General features: G+C 38.5%; 1 protein-coding gene across 1 annotated transcript in view; it reads left to right on the top strand.

Annotated features, from left to right (window-relative positions):
• The window catches only part of tmem2 (transmembrane protein 2), a 29,315-nt gene that overhangs the window by 4,390 nt on the left and 1,706 nt on the right, over positions 1-23,219 (top strand). The window contains exons 2-23 of the mRNA XM_005808518.3: positions 1,123-1,475; positions 1,568-1,708; positions 1,794-2,361; positions 5,390-5,559; positions 7,118-7,309; positions 8,179-8,348; positions 9,978-10,190; positions 11,730-11,935; positions 13,620-13,689; positions 14,216-14,344; positions 14,991-15,079; positions 16,522-16,653; positions 17,406-17,441; positions 17,624-17,779; positions 18,564-18,741; positions 20,206-20,421; positions 20,497-20,708; positions 21,403-21,585; positions 21,812-22,031; positions 22,117-22,218; positions 22,318-22,463; positions 22,578-22,684. Of these exons, the coding sequence (XP_005808575.1) occupies positions 1,142-1,475; positions 1,568-1,708; positions 1,794-2,361; positions 5,390-5,559; positions 7,118-7,309; positions 8,179-8,348; positions 9,978-10,190; positions 11,730-11,935; positions 13,620-13,689; positions 14,216-14,344; positions 14,991-15,079; positions 16,522-16,653; positions 17,406-17,441; positions 17,624-17,779; positions 18,564-18,741; positions 20,206-20,421; positions 20,497-20,708; positions 21,403-21,585; positions 21,812-22,031; positions 22,117-22,218; positions 22,318-22,463; positions 22,578-22,684 (3,970 nt within the window). The 5' untranslated portion in view covers positions 1,123-1,141. The remainder of the gene's footprint in view (positions 1-1,122; positions 1,476-1,567; positions 1,709-1,793; positions 2,362-5,389; positions 5,560-7,117; positions 7,310-8,178; positions 8,349-9,977; positions 10,191-11,729; positions 11,936-13,619; positions 13,690-14,215; positions 14,345-14,990; positions 15,080-16,521; positions 16,654-17,405; positions 17,442-17,623; positions 17,780-18,563; positions 18,742-20,205; positions 20,422-20,496; positions 20,709-21,402; positions 21,586-21,811; positions 22,032-22,116; positions 22,219-22,317; positions 22,464-22,577; positions 22,685-23,219) is intronic.

Here is a 23,219-nt window from a genome sequence, read left to right as displayed (position 1 = left end):
ATGGGATGATTATTTCTGAACACAGCTACGTCTCCTTGAGATGCACACTTATGGGACCAATATATTTTTATTTTTTTGTTTCCTCGTTTTCCTCTTGAAAGATCTCAGATCTTTTTTCATTTGAGGTTTACAGATGACATTAAAGGTGGAGAAAGTTCAGCAAAATATTTATCTTCTTTTTTTTTCCAAACCACAAGATCTTGACATTTTAATTGGGGTATGTGTACATATTTTTTACATCCAGTGTATCCTAAGTGTTTGCTTCTGCCCATTTGACCTCTTTATGTTTGCATGTCTCATAATCTGGCAAAAACCCATTTGCACACTAATAAGGCTGTCCCGCCTCATCTCTGGGAACAAATGAGGGGCTCTCCAAAAAATATTTGTGGAAAGTTTTGGAATAGGAGTTAGACTATTCTAGAGGAATTAAATTCCTTAGGACATTATTTTAAGATGATGATGATAAAGATGTGTACCTATCCGTGGCCTCAGTTTCTTGGCGTTACGTTCTTCATTTATGCAGAACAGTCGAGCTCCAGCTGAAGCGATCTCCCTCTTCCCCGCAGTAATTGGTGCCATCTGTTTGGCTGTGTTTTGGTGTTTGGAATGCTCTGTTATGTTGTGATCCATTAATGCTGACAAGAGCAGCCAGTGTCATCCTGCTCAAGACAAATCATCCAAGAAGAAGTTTGGCGCTGATGTGACAAATTACCTTGCATTTTAAAAATCAAGTCCAAGTATATTAACCTTTAGCCCTCAAACTCAGTGGTTAGTGGGGGATTCTCTGATTTTCATAGCCCTTAACTGACACCCCCTAGGGTCCTTTACCTCCTACTGTTTTCCTACTCACTTCTAATGTCTGTTTTTCTTATGTCTACCTCTGCTTTGACCTTCTCTTTTTGAACTCTGTTCATTCCTCCATTTCATAGCCTGATTTTTTTTAACAACTTTTTTCTCTGACCTGTAGAGTGTAAGAATTATGAATTGTTCATACGACTAACAACACTTGTTTTTTCTAAAATAATTATTTTCAAAATATTTCAGTTCACTTAATGGTTTACACTTTTTCCATCAGTTTAAAGTTGAATGTCATAAGTAGACCTTCTTTGTTTCCGTCCTCAGATAAGCGGACAGGAATACCATGCCGACGAGTGATTGCCCAGGCCGCATCCCCGCATTTGTGGCTCCGTCTCACAGCAACCATCAGAGGTGTCCAGGTTACATTCCCGGTCGGGTGGCTCCAGTCCGCTCGCCTCCACCTGCCAAAGCTCCACCACCTCCGCCGTTGAAGCCACATGGCCTGCGACTGGAGCAACGAACTACGCCCAGCCTGTCGGTGGAAAGTCAGCGCAGGGGTCCTTCTCTGAACATATGGCAAAGGAAAAACACTCTTATCCTCTGCGGAGTCTCGCTGGGGGCTTTCCTTTTTACTCTTATACTTGTCCTCAGTTCCAAAAGTGGAAGTGTATTAGATGGTTAGTATTACAGGTTTTCTTTTTCGGGTTTTCTCAAAATATGTCAAAGTCATACTGTTTTGGTTTCTAATTGTGATTGGTTGTACTCACAGAGAACTGTCCAGACCACCACTTGTCCCTGAGCAACTGGAATCCAGGTCATCAACCAAACAAGGATATTCTTATCCGTAGAGGGGATTTGTATAGACTGGAATCTTCTGCCACCTTCCGTTCACTTACCATCCAATCAGGAGGTGAGATTGTGATATTTACATAATGTTTTGCTTTTTTCAGCAAGCAATTTTATTTATAAGACGCATTTCATTTGATTTCTCACAGGTCGTGTAGTGTTTGCTGACAATACGGATGGAACCAGAAACATAACTTTGAGAACACATCACATCCTCATAGAAGATGGTGGGGCCCTTCATATCGGTTCACCCAAATGTCGCTACCGGTCTCATGCCACAATCGTCCTCTTGGGTCGCTCAGACAACAAAGCTGTCCCCGAAGTCCCTGTCATGGGCCGCAAGTTCATAGGTGTCATGGGCGGCGGAACTCTAGAGCTACATGGCACAGAACGTGTTTCCTGGTCTCTGCTGACCCGAAGCATCCCCGCATCCGGACTTTCCACCGGGGGCTATGCCTTCCAGAAAAACTTCAGCCGAGGGATCAACTTCCGGGTGTTCGACCAGGACACATCTGCTTTGCTTAACGCCGAGCGCTTTGACACCCACGAATCCCAGGATGACAGTCGGAAACTGACTCAGCTGCTCCGCTCCCTGCCGGCGGGTCGCATAGTCGCACTGGCTGTTGGGGACTCTGCTGTCAAGAACTTGGTGGAAGAAACCAAGAATGCCTTCAAAGAGGTGCTTGGCAGCCAATTTGCCAATGATCTTAAATACAGGTAACAACACATTACCAGCACAGTTCATATCTGATTCCTCCTGTGGGAGTCTTATTGGCTTTTAAGCTTTTTGAAATTATGTGTTGGCAAGTGTTCACAAAGACCTTTGCTTCTCCAATGAGTGTGGAGTGGAAACGTCTTTAGGAGTGTCTTGTTTACTCTCAGTCTCCTGGGCCTGATAAAGAAAGTGATTGTTTTTTTTCTTTGACAGTTAAAGTAAACGCTTCCACTTTTGAAGCCTCTCTACGTAGAGGACCAACATTTTGTTCCACGCATATCCTCAGTGGAAAAAATGATGCCCCCTTTCACTTGAATCTTTCCCAGTTACTTGTCTTCCTGTTTCCTGAGCCTTCCTGCTGTATCGCACTGCACCAGAAAAGGGAAGCGCACACAGGACAAGAGGGTTCAGGTCAGAGGTTGGAGCATTTGCACAAAATCTGGCAATTCAGGGAATTCTGTGTTCCATATGGTTATTATCTCAGAAGAACAGAAAGAGAAATGGGCATTGTCTGTAGTTCTGCCAGCAGGAGTTGATGGGTTTTAAATTAGCTTTCAGTGGCAGATATCTTGTTACTATCACTCAAGTCCAAGTATGTACAAGGTCATCGTTTCCCATAACTGTGTGATTTGCTATTGGACATGCTGAGGTTCTCAGATGCCTTCAGTGTCACATTTCACATTTGGAGGTGAGTGCCAGAGTGTTGCGGTTTCTGACCATATTCCCCTTAAACCCACTCCCACTTTAGAGTAGTTTACATGAGTCACGTAATTCATGTTTATTCTTAGAGGTGCTTATTTACTAGCAGTAGTTTAATTTTTCCATATAGAGCTCTGACAACGTGTATACTCCCTAACACGCTTCTTCAGTTTTTTTTTATTTTCTACATCTACATTTTTAAGATTATTAGCAAAAAATATGTTCTATCAGTAAATATAAAAAGCTGTTCATGAAGTGGAAAAAAAACTACCTATACCAATCTGGCCCCATGTGAAATAAGCGATTACTCCCTAAACCTAATCACTGGTTGAATCACCCATGGTAACAATTTTTATGATAACTATTGTAATAATACTGAGTCTTTTTCATCATGGTGAAGGAATTTCAGTCCTCTCTTTTCAGGGTTGATTGAAATGACTCCATTATGGCTGAATTAAAGACAATTCTAAAATTGTCTTTAATTTGGATACAATGGAGGCATTTTGATGATTAGCAACCTATTTAAGATCATGTCGCAGCATCTCAATAAGATTCAATTTCAGACTTTGGCTAAGCCACTTTAAAACCTTCATTTTTTGGTTGCTTTGTTAGTTGTAAGGAGGATGTAAAACAATTCACACATTCACTACATTTCTGTGTTGTTTCTACTCGTGGATAAGTTTTGTCAGACTTTCAAGACTGATAGATCAAAGTAACTTTTTATTTTTATTTCTTCGGCTCAACGGCATCGTGAGATCTTTTAGCCTACTTCATGTTGACAGACAGGTTCTATTAAAGAAATTTCTTGATTCTACATCTATGACAGTAATCGGGCCAGGTTATGACTATGAAAATTGAACTTGGTTTTTAAAAATGTATTAATCCCAGCTCTTTCCCTTAATAAATAAATACATTTTTGGGGGTTCAGCTTAAGCTATTTTTTATATTTTAGCATTAGTTTGATGTGAAACATTTAAGTGTGACAAAAGCAAAAGCACAAGACATTTTGTATTTTTTTGTAAGAAATCTCTCAATTTCTTACAAAAATGTTGATTCATTTAAAAAAATATTTTCCCTTTTAAAGAGGCATTTTAATTTGACCTGCAGTTTGTATTTGGTGAATCTGAGGTTCATCAGGTTGCATTTGGAGAATGAAATGTTGAGCCTACTGTAAGATGTCAGATTGTTCACTGCAACCAGTCTGCTGATATCACCTGTCTTGTTGTCCAAATGAATGACTAGAAAGGTTTTATTACATGGGCTTAGCATGCAATGGTTACGTTGGGGTTTGGTCAATGTGTGTTAATGATGATGAAGCACTAAAATGTTCAGAATAATGGTCTTTAATCAGCAGCTGAACTTTGATTTAGATCATATGCTTTCAGAAGTACACCCAGTACTCATTAATATTCACACCCTAAATCTCCTCCACTCAAATGCTTTGAGTTCATTTTCAGCTTGTAAGATCCCTTGTTGTGACCTTGAGTAGAATCATCTATTTATTGTTGATTTATATGTGCTGCGTGGTGCTAATCTCTTTGAAGAATCAGGGGATTTTTATGTCTCAATGGAAGAAATTTACATCATTCTGTGACTCATCATCACTCGGATTCCTTTTGCAATTGACATAGTCAGACGAGACACTTAATAATTTTTCTGAATTTGAACCTGTTTTCTCATTCTGATGCTTCTTAGTGTTGCTTCAGCTGTTAATATTTTAACCATTGCTTCAAGTGATATATTTTTTAATGTTCTGATTAAATTGAATGATTTTGGCTTCGAAAAAATGAAAACCTAAAATAATGTTTTTCCACTATTACAGAATTTACATAATTCACAAAATGTAGGGGATCTGACTCCACAGCTATTAACACAATCATGTGTTAATGATTGTCTGCTTGACAATAAGTCATAAGATCATGACTCATCCTTGCTCAAGAAGATTCATGTTTAGAGTGCTGAATTAAACATATTAAAGAAAAATTGAGGGGAAAGAAAAATGTGGCAGAAAAATTCTCACAAGCAACAGAGATTGCCACAGGAAGGGCAATCTCTGCACACACAAAAGCATGATTTTATTTGGAAATCCAGTCTGTTGGAGAAGTAAAGAGGTGTAGTATCCATGCTGCTTGAGTTTAAGTGTGAAATTTCCACAGGAGGTGATTTAGTGAGGCAGTCCATCTGCTGGTTTTGTTCCTGTTTTATGTATTCACTGGGTTACTTATGCAGTAGTTTTTGAGTTTTGGGATTTAAACAAAGTGCAGCATCATCATTATTGTTTTCAAATGGAAATATGAAACTCGTCATTTTCTGGCACGGTTTCTTTTTCAGGCAGGCGTGGGCGTTGGTTTCTGTGGTCGGAGGTGGCAACGAGTCATGCTCAGAGGATGTGAGAGAACACGAAAACCTCAACACAGGTGGAAGAGCTCTTGCAACTCGCAACTTCACCACTGTGGAAGGAGTGGATTTCTCTGTGTCTGCCTACAGCGAGTGGAAGAATGGTGAGAGCCAACTTTTGCCAGTGCAAAAGTCACGTAAATGTATTTGATTACAAATATAATAATAGGCCTATTGTCAAGTGTCTCTCTTTCTGCAGATGTATCTGATTGTGGAAAGTATTTCTATATAGATTGCTCCACAATATATCCGTGAATGCTGAATAATTCAGATGCCAAGATTTGAGTAATGGTAATTTAACCACAGTTGTTATGGAAACTCTAGTCTCTGGAATGTGATTTTTTCCCCTCTGAACTTATTTTCACTTCCTTTTACTGTATCGTATGTCAGAGAAAAATTCCTAATACAGATGAGGATATTTAGATTGTCCAGATCCTCTCAGCTTTGAATTTTTTGCTATATGTTTTAAAGTCTTGTTGAGCTATGAAGATAAAAAAACTTAAAAAGTAGTAAAAATGATTTGATGAGAACCTTGATTCATGTATTTTCCAGCAGACTCCCAGGATTTCTGTCTGAGAAAACTTCTATGTGAACTAATAATCTTTGAACCAAAGATCCTTTGGGCTCAACTGAAAAATACCTTTCGCAACATTAAACTATCTCAGCTGTCTGTGTTAGATTTTGGATGATGTTTCCAAATACATTCCAGATATATTTGGAATATTTCTCGAGCTAGAGTTTGGGTGCCACATATTCAAAAGTCAAGACGATACTCTTTCTAATCCTTTTTCAGGAGAATTTGAATGTGAATGTGTAACATTAACGACACAATTTTTTTATTTATTTTTTGCAACACCAGCACAACTTTCAAGAGACTAAAACTTCTTAAAACTGTGGTTTGGTTTCTTTCTTAATGCTTTACTAACTGAACACAGAACAACTCCACTCAGCATTAAGGAACAAATCTGACTGGTTCCAACTTTACAAATCTAATAGCCAAATCAGTTTATGTCCTGTTTTCTGTTTTCTTTTTGGCTTTCCATTATTGTGCTGTTCTGTCTCCTCAACACTATAAAATAACATCTGACATATTGTTTTATAGTGGACATTTTTAAATGTACAGTATACTATCATAATCTTAATCACAGTTAAAACACATTGAATGTATCCTTTTTTTCAAGCTGCTAACTTTTTCTTTTTAGGCGAAATGTCTTAAACTTAGTGAAATTGGATGGAAACTTCTTATCTGGTTTCAAGTCTGAATAGACTTTTACATTTAAATTGTTTAAATAGTTAGTGTTTTTTTTTTTACTCATTTCACGTGAAATGAGTCCACACAATGACTAGGTTTTTCAAAAAATATTTAATTGCAGTGATATTTTTAAAACTTCTGATAACTTCCCCTCTCCTTTTTATTTTGCGAGTTTTATCATCTAAAATCTGCATCAGAACATTTTTTTTTACAGGGCAATGCAAGTCTATTGACCAGCCTAAATGTATTGATGGCATCCAAAGTGAATTCTTAGCCACTGAACTAAACTTGTCTCCAAAGTATCGCATTCCTTTCAATTGCCATTTTTTACACGTTGACATGACTATTACAATTTAGCATATTTTTGCAGCTCTAATAATGACTCGTGCTTTCTGTCTCACACCCAACAGGCTACCCTACCATGGGGTTCCTGGTAGACTCTGCAGACCAGGTGGTCCTAAACCTCCAAGATGAAGTCCAGCCAACCTGGAAACCAGGCGACAACATAGTGGTTGCCAGTACAGACTACTCCATGCACCAGGCTGAGGAGTTCACCCTGTTACCCTGCCCTCAGTGTACCAGCAGGCAGGTCAGGGTACAAGGTGAGACAACAGCCAGCACTGTTTTCTGCAAACATAAGTGAAACTTTCGTTACAGTTTAGCATTTTTGTTCCAAACATGTATATTTTATGATAAAAAGGTAGAAAAAAGCTCAGGTATAGCTTCTAAATACTGACGATGCAATGAATGGTTTAGAGTCAAAATAGGTGCCACCGAGAAGCTCGTGCTCTTCAGTAATTCCTTTAAATGAGATTATTACATGTCACTCTGGTAATCACCAGGTACAATGGAATCTAATTTCTTTTCCAGCTTTTGGGTTGATGTAAGGTTTTTAGAAGTTGAAAAGAGATTATCAGCTTACATTCTACTGGAAACTTTATCTCATGATGACTGCAGGGATTTTAGAAATCTGGACACATTTCAGTTCATGCGTTCCTACATTCTCTGCTGTTCATCACAGCTAAGCCCTCTATCAGCCATGCCTTCTTATGTCATTCCTCTCTGGTCAATAAACATTCACGCCATTTCTGGAAAAGGGTGTATATTATATGCCTAGTGTTATATGGTTCCTTGGAGGATAGGCTGAGCAAATGTTACACCTGCTAAGCATGATGATCTTCAGCTGTTTTCTTTAAATTGTATATACGGTCTGCTTTTTAAAAAGCTGAATATTTGTTGTTTTATGTTTATTTTATTACTTAGATATTTTGTTTGAGGGTGTGTAGTAAGATTAGCTAATCAAACTTCCTGTCACTGACAGAATGAGGTGTAGAAGCTGTTGCCTTTTTATTCCCCTGTCATTTTGGGGAATTTTGACAACAGACATGACGCCCACAACAGACATTAGGTGCCAAATTGTGATTTGCGAATACAATTGTGACTCTTTTTAAAAAAAATTTATGCTGTTTAGGGAAGCCTCGGTACAACCATGTTGGTGAGATCATCGATGGAGTCGACATGCGGGCCGAAGTGGCTCTGCTCTCTAGAAACATTCTCATCTATGGAGAAATGGAAAACTCTTGCTATGGGGACAACCTTTGCCAGTTCTTTAACCATGACACCTTTGGTGGCCACATCAAGGTTTGTGTTTGTAATTTTATAGCAGAATCCTGTGTTTGTGTTGTCGTAAATATTTATTGTTGTAACAGAACTTTGCCTCCTCTGAAAGAGTCTGTGTTTATGCTGAGATGTTAAACTGTGTTTAGATTCTGCCACTGTAAATCTTCAAAAATGAATAGAGATGTTTACTGTATATCTACAGTTTAGATAGTGCATATCGGATTCTTTGTGCAAGTTTTCATCTTATTCTGCATTTTATATTATATCTGATCTGCCATATGTCACCTTCTGAAAACTCTGAGTATTTAAAATCTAAACACTGCAGACAGTCCCGTAGTAACCTGTATATGACATCAGTATAATTTAGATTAAGATATCTTTCATGAATACATTATGGCATTTCTCAGACTTTGTATTGAGCTTCTTTATTTTTTTTACTTGAAAATGCCTCTGAACAATGACTAAATTGTTCCTACATAACTAGGCCACAATCGGTATGCAAGTAGTCCAAAAGTAAAAGTTCAGCAAACTTGTAAATGGAGCATTATGTTTTGTAGATGTCTAAATATAGATGTGCTTTAGCCAAAATTGCTAAGTACAACAAAACCAGTGGGCTGGGATTGATTATAAGACCTCTCTATTACAACCAACCATAGAATCACAATAAAAATAGCCAGTCAGCTTTACAGGAACCAGGTTAAAAATGATGTACAAACCTCTGTTCCTCATTTGCTTCAAAGACATCCTGTCAGTGCTGCAATTCTGAGTTAACTTCAAAGTCAGATAGGTGGTGCTTCTGAATGGGAGGAAAACCGGTCTTGAAAACTCTATCTGATGCTAAACCTTGACCGTTTTGTGAAAATGAACTCAAAACTGTCATGATATCCAGAAAGCATCTCGTCACTTCCAAGCCTTCACAGTTTGAATGTACTGTAGAATAAAATACAGCCTTTACAACAACAATATAGATGTTACCACACAATCATTAGCACAAAGATCCCAGCTCAAAACAAGAGTAAAATGGGTAAATCGAATTAAGCAAACAACAAAACTTGACAAGCTCTCAGGAAACCTGGTTGTGTAAACTGATGTGGCTTAATTTGGCCATGTGTTGTGAGAGATTTTATCAGTCCTGCAGCACACATTGTCATATTTAAGGAAATCCAAACAAATGTAATGCCAAATTTTATTTAATTTCATGAATTACAAAATGTATCTATACATTTGCTTCTTAAGAGATTTGCATTCCCCATTGTTGCAACACCCAGATGCAAAGTTAATCTCTGCGGTACTCTTTATGGCCTGGTATGCACGCATATGTATGTCTGTGTATAATGTATGTATTGGTCTTGCCCTGGCTTGAAGCTACATTTTGTGCTTGTGTGTTTGTGTAAGTCTAATAGAGTGGGCAATGCAGTCAATAAGGGATGTGTGTATTGGGGCCAATCCTTCCTTTAATAAGGAAGGAAGGCCCCAATACTTCCTTAACAAGAACCAGACTCTTTCTGTACCCACGAAAGATCTCCCAGTGAGCCCAATACAAATTTCTGCTGAGGATGACTAATAATCAATGCAAAATTTCAAAATTGTGTCTTTGTTGCTTGACCTTCTCTTCAGCCTGTCTTGTGCTTTCCTTTTCCACCAACCCAGATTCTCAGTAACTTCTCATCAGTGCATCTGTCCCACGTGGAGTTAAAGAACATGGGCCAGCAAGCAGTAATGGGCAGCTACCCGCTTCACTTTCACATGTGTGGGGACGTGGACCAAAGGGGGGGCTACAACGAGCCAACATACGTGGAAGGACTTTCCATCCACCACTCTTTCTCACGCTGCCTCACCATCCATGCTACCAATGGGCTTCTGGTTAGTAAAATAATTGGTTAACACAATACGTTTATGGTTGCATGAATGCATCAAAATGAGATGCAGAAATAGGATACTCACCAAATACCATATTAATTTAAAGGCTTGTTGGTAACTGGAGAGTTTAGATGGTTAAATACGGTTCCTTGCAAAAGTATCGATACCTGTTGAAACTTTCTACATTATCCCCTTACAACCACAAGGTCAGTGAATGTTTGGGGGGTTTTTATGTGATGGACCAAAACAAAGTAGCCCATGATTGTGAAGGGAAAGGAAAATGCTACACAACTTAATTCATTTTTACTCTGGTATTACCACATAGAATTCAGTGCAACCATCCAGTAAGTCACCTCACAAGTAAATAGGATTTGCCGGATTGTGTAATTTATTCTTGAGCATCTCGACTATGTAGCATGCTGACGGCAGTATCATGCTGTGGTGTTGCTTTTCTTCATGAGTGAGAGGGAAGCTGGTCAAAGTTCATGGAAAAATTGTGGGCTCTAAATTCAGGTCAGTCTTCGATGAAAATCTTTTTAAGGTGTTGAAGACTAGGGCCTATCATCTAGCAGAATACTGGACCTTAGCATGTCAGCAGAACTATAAGGTAATAGTTTAGGTCAAAGTATAACCACATGTTTGAATGGCTCAAAGTCCAAACCTAAATGAGAATCTTTGGTAAGACTGAGCCTGAACCATTTTTCACTGAAGAAAGAGCAAAAATGTTGATATCTACTGTAGATGTGAAAAGCTGGAACTAACACACCCAGAAGACTTGAATAAAAGTAAACTGTGGCTCCAAAAGTGTCTACTTCAATGTGTGAATTAAAACGTAGGCCTTATATTTCAGCATTTACTTGTATAATATTCTGAAAAAATCATGCAACATAAAATCCTAGTTAAATACATTAATGTTTGTGGTTGTAATAAAATTTAAAAAGGTGTAAGTGGTGTAAATACCTTTGCAAGCCACTGCAAGTTTATACAAGACAGAATGGGTTTATTGTTGTTCCAAAGGCCAATTCATGTTCAAACCAGCACATTTGTGCATTTTAAAGGTCTTATTTCCTGCTGGCTTGTGCTGTTATTTATATTTTGCTCCCTGATTAGTTATCTGGAGGAGGCACAATTGAAGCATTCTGACTTAATAGAAGAAATTAGCTTTGAATCTTGGATCGAACTTGCTGGATATCCCCCCACCCCCCTGTTTCCCTTCCATGGAAATCTTTAAGTAGCTTTCTGTGTAGCAATTTTCTTTCCAATTTGCTTCAACAACTGTAACAGTTTGTTCAGAAATTTGGGGAATTTATGCCCACAAGCACAGCTTAGAACTTGTCCACCTCTCTCTACTTTCTTATGGGGATGTTAACAGCAGACAAACAGATGTTGTCCTTGCCTTTCTGTTTCCATGTTTTAGTGAAAAGCAGCTTTTTAATTTGGACCTTGACCATTATTTGTGTCCTTCCCCTGATGAGCACTCTACTGCAGTTGTTTTGTGATCTTTGGGCTACTAATTAATTTTGTTGTTGTCGTCTGGCCCAGGTGAAGGACACCGTAGGGTATGACACGCTGGGCCACTGTTTTTTCCTGGAGGATGGGATTGAACAGCGAAACACTTTATACCACAACCTTGGCCTCTTGACTCAGCCTGGGACTCTGCTGCCAACAGACCGCAACGAGACTCTGTGCACCAGTATCAGGGACAGAGTATACAAGGGCTACACTCCCTCACCAAGTACAGAGTGCAAGTAAGAGATTGTAATTTTGTGTGCTAAAGATGTAGAGTGAAACATTGAGGTTTTGAACAAAGATTACTTTGTTGTTTCGTTGCATTTCATATCTTCCCTGATGTATCAACGTATTTGACTAAAGTGGGGAAATTGAATGAATTTGCTCTGTAAATGTTAAAGATGATTTATAGAAGGGTAGGGGCTGTCATTTAGTGCAATAATGAGAATGAGTCTATTACTGCTGTGCCTTGCAACACATCCATACGATTTGAACTTTGCCATATTTTGTTGCATTATAACCAGGAACTTGGCTGTATTTTATTGAAATTTTATGTGACAGACCAACACAAAGCTAAAGTTTACGTTAAAAAGATCAGAGAGTGTGAAATTCTTTTGTGTTCAGCACATCTTAGTCGATGGCTTTTAGGCCAAGTTTTCAGTGGAACTACTCCTGCACATCTTTTGGGTTTCTTCCATCTATGCCTTCTTCCTGTTCTTTTTGGCAAGTGGGTTTGGCCATATTAAGCTGGTATGTTTAGGGTTTTAAGGCTCTGTCTCATAGTGGAAGTTAAATGTTTGCCACAGTCTGAAGGTGTTCCCATCCTCTTAACATGTTTTCCACCAAATTGCCCTGTTTTTAGCTTCATCTGTTCATTACCTCTGACCAGCTTCCAACTCTGAAGCTTCACAGCTTGATTCTTCCACCACCATATTTCACAATGGGGATGGTGTGTTCAGGGTGATGTGCAGTGTTTTCCTCCAAATAGCATTTTGCATGTAGACTAAAACGTTCAGTTTTGGTTTCTTCTGACCAATGCTGGTCTCTGTCTGGTTATTGTTTCCCCTAATTGCCCAAGTTACAACTTTTAATGGTACTTGTGGTTTACTGCTTTTCCTGTTGCCAATTTCTTTCCTCCTGCCACAACAAATAGTTTTTCTGTCAAAGGATTTTCCCTCCTGTACTGTGGATATCTGCAGATCCTTTCAAAGTTACAAAGGGCCTTTTGACTGCCGCACATTGACTATATTCACAAAGTGGGTAAATTCTGAACACAATTAGTCTGACTCTTACTAGAGTTAAGAGTACCAAATGCAGATCTATTCTGCTCTTTTCATATTAGCATTGACTTTTTTTTTTCTCCACTTCACAACAATTGACTCTTTTGTGTCAATTTACATAAGCGAACATAGCGAAGTTTGTGGTAGCACGAGACGTGAATACCTTTACGATGCATTTTTATTACAAGTAGTTGTTTTTGTCAAGTCATGCTTGTTACTAAAACCAGGAACTATCATTTTAGGGAGGTGTAGTCCATTTTAAGAGAAAGTAGAAAGGTGTATATTTAGTACTAGTTGGGACGGACAGATACTCGTAGGATGGTTTTATGAAAGTAACAATAACCTCCTCTCTTTGTGGGGAGTTTTATGTCATAACGTGAACCTGAAACGTCCTTCTGTGCGGAAATAGAAAGGCCTGCCTCCAAGAATCTGTCCCTGGGTGTTGTGAGTCTTGGCAGAGTCGGTCTGTTCATTGTTGATATTGGATTGTTGAGAGAATTGGAGAAGACTGCAGGATTCTTTGTAACTCATAAGCTTACGTTCAGAGATTAGAGTCTGTGCTGTCTTTTTAACATCACCATGTATAACTGTGCTGCTGTGTGTGTGCGTGTGTGTTTGTGTGTGTGCATTGTTTGCTTTTCAGGGCAGTCTCAACATTCTGGATCGCTAACCCCAACAACAACCTCATCAGCAATGCAGCTGCTGGCTCTCAGGTAGCAACAAGAGATTTAACTTGAGAAGGAAGCTTTAAACGAATCTCTCAGAAATAATTAAAAAGCTCCAGGAAAAGGAGAACATGAGACACCAAAATGTGAACCTCTTTAAAGATATATTAAATTATGTTCATTACAAGCCAATCCATTGGCTTTGTTGTTCCTGAACTTTAATACGACGTGAAATGAAAGACTTTGTTGCTCATAACTGGGTGATCCATCAATAAAACAGGATTTAAGCACCTATAGAGGAAAGGAATAACTTTGCAAGACATCTCATATGTGAAAGTATAAAAAGGGGATTATAAATTTTATTTTAGCATTTGGTTGACAGTTTATTTGAAGTGCAAACTTTAACCCTTAAACATAGCTTTTTTTGCTGGGGCTAACAAGAAACTAGGGTATCGCGTCCTGTGCTGCTCCAAGTATCTCATAGAGTCTGTTTATTTTTGTTGTTGTCTATATAAGAATTCCTCTGTTGCGTGTCTATTATCACCCATTTCTCTGTTCTTCCTTCCTGTCCCAGGATGCTGGAATATGGCTTGTGTTCCACAGCTCTTCCACCGGAGACTCTCATGGGCTGGTACCAGAGACCAAGGCAGAGCTTACTCCTCTTGGAATTTTTTACAACAACCGTGTGCACTCCAACTTTAAGGTATCCTTGCTATTCCTTATTCTACTAACTCTTTATTGCACCACAAGTCTCCAGATCCATTCATTTCTGCTTCTGTGCTTCATAGAGAAAAGAAAAAAATCCATCTTTATATTGAATAAACACAATTCCTTGCATGACTACTTGATTCTTGGTTAAATGTATGCATGGAAACACACATGGACACAGACAGACATGTAAAGGGTGCTACAACGGTGCTCTGTTGTGTGATGACAGAAGTCGGGCAGGTGAACTGTGAGCTCTTTATCCAGTCTGACCGCAGGAGCCTCCAACAGAGGAAGGAGCCCTGCGGTTAAAGACCAAACCTCACTTATTTCAGCTCACAGCACAAGTTTCCATATGCACAAGACACCCAGTGATATATTACATTTGCCATATATTACATATTTATCTTTTAAATCACATTTTAAACATGTAAACCTTCCTAAATGCTTTTCATGGAGATAATAAATTATTTTAATTTGAAAATTTTCCTTCATTTTTATTTCCTGTCAGTTTGTCTAGTTCTCTCCCCCCGCCCCCATTTTCACCTCTTTTACTAATGCACTATATTCATTCTGTTCAAGATTAATCTTCATATTTAACCTTAGTTTCGGGGGGGGGGGAAATCATACTATGATCTTCTTAGGCAGGATTGTTCATTGATAAAGGAGTGAAGACTACCAACGCCAGTGCTGCTGATCCCCGGGAATACCTCTGTTTAGACAACAACGCAAGGTGTGTACGTGTTGGCGAGATAATTTTTTATGGGAAGCTGTGTATTTTTTGCATTTGTTATCTAGAATTCATTAATTAAAATGTGTTTTCTTAAATGTGCACAGATTAGAATTATGTGTGAGATTTTAGATTGTTGGTTTTGGTAAAGCTTTGACCTGCCAATACCAATTTTATCCGAGCTCTGTGTGTAAGTGAGATGTTGATGTTAAATATAAAAAATATATATTGCAGTCTTATATTAATGCTTAGCCCTGTTACTGTGGCCAGCATTACAAAGATAATGGTCTGTCTGTGTATATTCCATGTGGAAAAGGTAGATCCGTCCCTTAACCTTGAGATTTCTGAAAGGCTAACATTTCCACATTTAGCGTAATGCATGGGGAGTTCAGTGTTGTACCCAGTTCAGTCTTCCTGTTATTGCTGAAAGTCTAACTCCCATTTGTGCCCTGAATAAATCTCAAATATGTTGCAACATGGAAACATATTTTCCATGTCGAAAAGGGATTGCCCTTTTATAAAGATTGTCCATGGCTGTTCCGATGATCTCATTTTTAAAACCCTCACTGATGCTAAAATGGCATCAGTAACAACCTCAGAAAGTGAAGACTATTGTTGGTGATGTGGTTTGGTATTACGTTCACTGATGAGAAAATTGTGGTAATTTTAAGTTTCTGACCAGCCTCTCACCAGTTGGGGCTGGAGTAGCTAATTCAGATTCTGATCACCAAGACAGTTTTCAGTACATCTCTACTTTTCTTTTTTTTAATTTAATAGTAATAGTACCAACATGGTGACATTAATTTTATTATTATTATTATTTTTAATTCTTGTTGAATTAGTCACATTTTCAAAGTATTCCATGTATAAACAACTTATAGCCTCACACTGTTGAGTGGTCAGTGGTTTGTTATCACATACATCGTGATGTATAATTACACTGTGTAAATATGAAGGAATTTGTGGTTTACTAATATGTTTGTTTTGTGCCACAGTTAATTAATGCTTATGAAAAAAGTTATTGATAGTTGCCCGCTGGAGATGTACTTGTAGACGGCCGTTGACTGAGAAAGATGGTGTACTGCTTTATAGTGCGTTGATGCATTTTAGTGGGATGCCTGTCAAGTTTGTGTTGACAGAGAAAACAAGGCTTTACAGACTGAGTTTCCACTCTGCTACCTATCCAAATACAGCCCCCAGCTCGATGGGAGAAAAATCTTATGTGCCCACTGAGACTGCTGGCTGCTCCACACAAACACATACACAGCAGAAGTATGCAGAGGATGGTTTTAAATGTTGAGATCAGTTTTCAACATACAAAAGAGGGGGACATGGTTTTTTTTTTTTATTGTTAAATAATGAAAATCTGTCTGGATTTGAATAGGTAATTGGTGGAAAAAAGAGGTACAATATTAGTAGTTTACTTTTTCTTTTCTCTTTGTCAGATTCCGACCCCACCAGAATGCTGACCCCAGTCAACCTCGTGTGGCAGCAGTCATCGATACTCTCGTTTCCTTCAAGAACAATGACTTAGGAGCATGGATACGAGGCGGAGACATTATCATCCAGAACTCTGGGTGAGACAATCTGATTGTTTTAGTCAGACAAGCCTGCACATCAGATAAACTAAGGGCCGGAGGTTTCCTATGAAGAGCAAAAGAATAGTGTTACATATAGGATTATATTTGTTTATTTAGGTTATTTAATTTAGTTATAATTTTTAAGTCTATAAATGTTCTTGACATTAGATTTTGTGCGAATTTCTGCTAGAGAGGCACAGGTCCACCTTTTTATGGCTTTCTTTAAAATCTGACCTGCCGATGACAACAGTATGTGGAAGCTCGTTTGTGTAAATTTTATTTCTGTTCAACGATTGAAATATTAGAAAAAATAAACATGCACCATAAAATGTAGACATGTGCTGCTGGTTCCTTTTTAATCCAATGGAAAATGAAAAAAATAAAAAAAAACTTTATCAGACTATGCATCAAAGCATTTGTAACTAATTTTTATCTGATTTTCTCTGAACTCAAAACAAGCTGCATCAAAGAACATACAGTTTGTTGAGCCTTTCAAAGTGCTTTTCCGTTTTATGCATTCTGCGAAGAGGAATAAAACTCAGACTTTTCAGTGTTTGAACTTCTGAGAAGCTTTTTGAGGGATAACTGGCTAATTTTTACATTGCAATGTTATCACTGCCCAATAACATTGAAATGAAAAATGAGATTTCCCCTTCATATTACTGTTTTCACTTATTTTACATTTTCAGATCATCAAACTGACTCAGGATTTTAAAATAACTGTATGATTTTTCTACATTGTCTTACAGCTTTGCAGACAATGGAGTGGGTCTGTCTTTTGCCAGGTGTGTTCTGTGCATCATCCCTTGTTTTCTTAGCTGTAAACATCATTTCACTCATTTTTACCCCTTTTCTCCTGCTGTTAAATCAACTTTTCAATCACCACTTTGTTCTTGTTTAAGTTTTCTTGTGCTTGAATTATCAAGCACTTTTAAATACATCACAAAATAATGCATAATTTCTGCAGTGATGGCAGCTACCCTAAAGACGAAGGCTCCAGCCAGGAGGTGACACAGTCTCTGTTTGTTGGTGAGAGCCGGAACAGAGGAACCAATGGAGGGCAGAATAAATACTGGGGGACAGGAGGGATTGACGGAGAGATGCGGACACTGCCAAGGAACAAGTAAGGTCAAGAAAATGGTGTTTAAATGAATTACGGAGGAGGAGAGAACTCATTCATAGCCAGTCTGCAGGCAGGAGCTGGTGAGATTGACTCATGAGGGTGCCGGTGCCACTTTTCCCTGTAGATGAACCTGTGAAAGGAAGTTCTGTTTGACTCATTTTCCTCATGGTATTTTCGGCAGTTTCTGAAAAAAATGTGGTGGTGACATTTAGATCTTAGGAACAGTAATACAGACTCTTTAAGTCATTATGTTGTTGGTGAACAAATCATATTCAGATATGTTTTTCAAATCAGTGGAGTTTATGTAACATGGTTTGTTTATAAGCACAGATTGTTTTGCATTGCAGAAATGTCTACAGACTTAACCTGCTGTTGCACACTTATTTGAAAACCCATGAGCCTTATTTGTCTTTTGAGAACATAATGTCATTGTTTTCTGTTTCTATGATTCACCGTCTTTACTTATTACAAAGAAAGAACATCATAAACAAGGTCCATGGAATTAAATCACTTTTTTTATTTCCAAAAACATTGTTATTTTGTAATCAGCGGGAACAACTGAAGCAGTTTTCTAAGCATCCAGAATACACTGGAAATATTTTTCTGCAGTGCTCATTTGTGAGAGAGGTCACTAAAAAAAGATGAATTATTAATTATTGTCAGTGTATGCCATTTATTTTGGACTTCAGTTTAACTAAAATTGGTCTTAATTTTGAGACACTGTAAGACTACTTCTATCCTTTTCATTGGTCTGTGGTCGTTTCCATCTCAATGTCAACTTCAGGACGTTCCCAATCCGAGGTTTCCAGATCTATGATGGCCCAGTGCGTCTCACACAGAGCACGTTTCGAGCATTCGTCCCCACACCGGAGCGTTACACCAGTGCGGTGGGCTTCAACTTGAAGAACACGTGGCAACTGACCCCACGAAACAACCTGTCCCAGCTCAGCTTCCACCCCAATGTGAGCAGATTTCTTTTGAATTAGTTTTGTCTGAGGTAATCTGATGACTTGGTTTACAAGCTGAACATGGTTCATGTTTTTTTTATTATATTTTCTGACATGAACTGCCAGAAGATGCTTTGCAAAAATCCCTTTAAACATTCACACATTTTGTAATGTGGTAACCGCAAATCTGGTATTTTCATAGCGTTTTTGTGCGTTAGATCCACACAAAGAAAATTTGTAATTGTGAGGTTTACAAATCGGTGTATCTTTGAATGCTTTGCATATCTGAAAACTGAAATTTGTGCTATGCTGGAATTCGTTTAGGGTGTCAGAGTAGAGAGGCTTGAATACATAGTATACTTTTCACCCTTTTTTGTAAAACATTATAAAAATCATACATCTTTTTTATTCAACTTCAAAATTCTGTGATTTTTATGTTGGTCTGTGACATGCAATCCCAATAAGATATGTTTCGTGCTTTGTTAGTGTAGCTTGTGGTTCTAATATGACAAGTTCAAGTGGCCTACGTTATTCTGAAGGGCGCTGTACATCATAGACAGGAGACCGAAGGTCAAACTAAGACTGAAGGTCTTGTAAAGCTGTTTGTGAGTCTTGTGTATTTCTAATGCAATACATTAGAAACCACATTTCTGATGTATAGAAATTAAGATTCAATACGTTATTGTATAGAAATGTCAAGACTTCACTTCTGTACAGTAATAAAATATAATATAAATATCCAGCATTGTGAGGAACTTCAGGTCTGACTGCAAGTTAAGCGTAACTGGGATTATGCAGTACTGCTGCATGACCTTGTGACTCTGCTGGACCTCCTTTTGAGTTCTTCCTTGTATTTATTTTTTTGTACATTTTGTTTTACTCAAAATGAAAATAACACAAAAGGAAGGAAGCGATTAAGATAAATAGGTTTATTCCACTTCATAATGAGATTTGTCCTAGTTATTCTTGCCCATCCCTTCATTCTCCTGAAGCATCATAATTTGAAAAGATCAGTGTTATTGTAGAAATGGATTGGGATCTACCTCGTCCATCTGTCCTCTAATTTGTCTGTAAGGGGAAAAAAATAGAAAAAAAAACATTTGTGAAAGACTGATGCCCTCTTCTGGTTGCATTGTATAGCGCAGTAGGAAATCTTTGAGTAACCTTGTCTGATTTCACTTTATCTCTTGGAAAACTTTACCAATATACAAATTCGATGTTATTTCATACTCAAAGACATTAGCATTCAGTTCTTGTTTTGCTGAAGTTTGTGAGATATTTTCAGTGTGATTAGAAATGTTATGAAGTGTAGCAATTAAACTGAGATTTATATTTATTTTAAATATGTTGCAAAATAAAATCAGAAATAACAATCTGAAGTTCTTTATAAGGATAGAAAGATGGATTGAAGTGAAAGTGTGTGCAGTAATTTAGTTATTTCATAGCATTCGCATCACTCCTCACTAATTATACCCTCAGGTGGCTCTTCGAGCGTTCTTTGGCCGTCCTGGACAGTGGTTTGAGGAAAACGACCTTGATGGGGACAAAAACTCAATCTTTCATGATGTGGACGGGTCAGTCACGGGTTATGGAGATGCCTATGTCGGCCGAGCAGATAATTACCTAATCCAGCATCCTGACTGTGTGAAAATATCCCGTTGGAATGGAGTGATCTGCAGCGGACGCTACTCTCAGGTACTGCAGAGCAGAGTCTGAGTAGTTCTGTTCTTCCCTTTGTTTCTTCCTGGTTATAACCTTTTCTTCCTTCAGGTGTATATTCAAACATCGGGAGCCTCTAGCTTGAGTTTATCAATCAACAGAGATGAATACCCTGAAGCACCTCTGGTACTGAGGGGGATTAACAGCCAGGGGGCGTCGTCTCAGCAGTATCAGCCGATCCTGATGATGGGCAAGAGCTACACTCTGCACTGGAACGGACCTGCACCCAGAGAGGTTGTCGTCTCCCTCATCAACTTTGATAAGTGAGTAGATACAACTAGCTGATTTTAGTAGTCATTACATATCTATAATGTCACATGCAAATACAGTGGATGGCAAAAGTGTTCACATCGTTGAACCTTTTCGCATTTTGGCACATTGCAACCTAAACTGTCAATGTAGTTTTGGGGGTAAAAAAAACAAAAAGCACATAATTGTGAGTTGGAAGGAAAACGATGCTTGGGTTTTAAATCTTTTGTAAAATAAAAATGACCAAAACTGCCCTGCATTTGTGACAGCCTTACACCTGAACTACATTCATAAGACAATTAGGAAAGAATTAACGGCACAATAATGGAGCTAAATACATGGCAATACTAGAGGAAAACCTACTGGAGGCTGCAAAAGGTTTGAGTGTGGCGTGGCGCTTCATCTTCCGGGGCAACACTCAGAAACATACAGCCGAGGAAATGTTTGGATTGAAGCATATTCATGTTATCCTGGTCTGCATCTCTAAAACGGTCACATGACCAAATGAATAACACATGACCCATCTCCTCCGCCCCACCTCTGGAAACAAATGACAAGATGCAAATAAATATTGGTTTTTAATATTGGCCAATACTGATGTCAGTGACGACATATTATGCATTTCTACATTGTACATTTGGTAAAGTACAACAGTAAAATTAATTTATCTAGTTTAAAAGTGTGCATTATCTCTGTCTTGTGGTTCAGAGAAGACCGGATTCTGGTTGGACTCTGTTACTCATCAGACACCACGTTTCAGATCATGAGCGACATCAACGACAGGCAAAAAAATACATTTGTAGACATGACTGATTACGGCCCTGTGTCTTCGCTGGCCCAGCTGCAGGCGAAGCCAACAGAAAGGAAGTACTTCTTTGACCAACCTGTTGGGTGAGGAACTCCAAATATGACATTTATAATATTGCAATATTATAAACTGATGAAGAGGTCAGGAGATTTACTGATGTTTGGTTAATACTGACAGATGTTCACCTATAAAGGTCAACTTTCTGACAGTCCGCCACATCAATTTTCATTGTACCTGTCTCTGAGGCTCCACGTTTCTAAAAGCTTATTGAACTGCTTCTTCCTGCTGCGCTTGTGCAATCATTCCCAGCTTACTGTGGCTCTACCTCCAAGCCCGACATGGACGGGACGGCCACAGCTACTGTTCAACAAAAGGCTGTGAAAGAGTAAAAGTCATAGCCACTACATCGTCCAAACAGACCTGCAACTGTACATCTAAAGCCTACCCCAAGTACTCAAAGGCACCATCGGCAGTGGTGCCTCTGCCTGCTCTAAGCACAAAGCCTTGCAAAGACTGTGGTGCTAAGGAGGTTTGTTTCATTGTATTTCAACATTAAGACATTAACATTAAGCTCAAGCCAAAACTGTTGATCATGTGTTGCGCTGTTGTTTCAGATTGTGTTTTCTAGTGAGCCATGGATGCCCTACCTTCACACACAAGTCAAGTCTTTAAACAGCGAAGAAGAAAAAAATGGAGATAATGCTTCCTTTATCACTGTGAGCTTCCAGGACTACTAAAGCACTTTAAATCCTTTCTATTTATATATTACAAATTTAGAGTTTTGCCTGTTGTAAATGTTTTCTTTCGCCCTTCAGGTGAATGAGGTCGTCATACCTTTTACTCAGTCTGGATTTTTCCTGGTCTCAGTGGATGCCTGTTCTGGAAAGGTTATCAAGAAAGCCGCATTCATGAAGGTGGACAACAAGATGAAACAGTATCTGAAAACAGGAATCCCAAAGCGGTGAGTTTGTGTTAAAAAAAAAAAAGAGAAAACAATTGAAAGAGTTGACAATTTGCTCCTCATTTTTAAAAAACTGCAGAGTGTTGCCTAATGCACATACCTGTTTGTCTCCAGGTCAATAGTACTGATGGCAACACGAGGTCAGCCTGAAGGTCTGGTTGATCTGGCTCCACATCTGGTCTCTTTTGGTTTTGCCAAACCTGCTGAACTGCAGAGTAAAGGTAAAAATACAAGCAGTGCTTTCTAGAGATGTGTGATGTCTAGTTTTAATAAACTTAAAGCCACAGAGTTGGTGTCTTAAATTATCCATGGCATCTTGTATTAGCAATTAGCAATGTTAGCATAGCGAGCAATACCATAACAGTGGTCTCTGTGGGTTTACCCTAAAGCCAACCAGGGTAAGGTGACCAGATTTGTGAACTAAATCTGGAAACATTTCTAGCTCAGAGATAAAGTAAAATTTGATTGAGCAAAAGGAAATGAAGAAACTGAGTAGAAAAGAGTAAGAAAATGAAAATGGTTAAAGAACACTAAGACTGGAGAGAGGGCAAAGGTGTATACTATGTAAGTGAGCTTGTACTTAATATCAGTATCAGTGAGTGTTGATTTTAAACACACACTGACAATACTGACAATAGATTATTTTTTGCTGTCTTTCTACAGTGTCTACTTCAAAGAATGTTATTTTTAGCACGACATTAAAGTTGAGATTTTGAGCTTACGACCTTCTGTTGAGGGAATATAGTCTGATTCTGG

The sequence above is a fragment of the Xiphophorus maculatus genome, chromosome 12, assembly GCF_002775205.1.
Source record: "Xiphophorus maculatus strain JP 163 A chromosome 12, X_maculatus-5.0-male, whole genome shotgun sequence".
NCBI lineage: Eukaryota > Metazoa > Chordata > Actinopteri > Cyprinodontiformes > Poeciliidae > Xiphophorus > Xiphophorus maculatus.
Note: the sequence above shows the minus strand (reverse complement) of the source record. Positions and strands in the feature narration are given on the sequence as shown.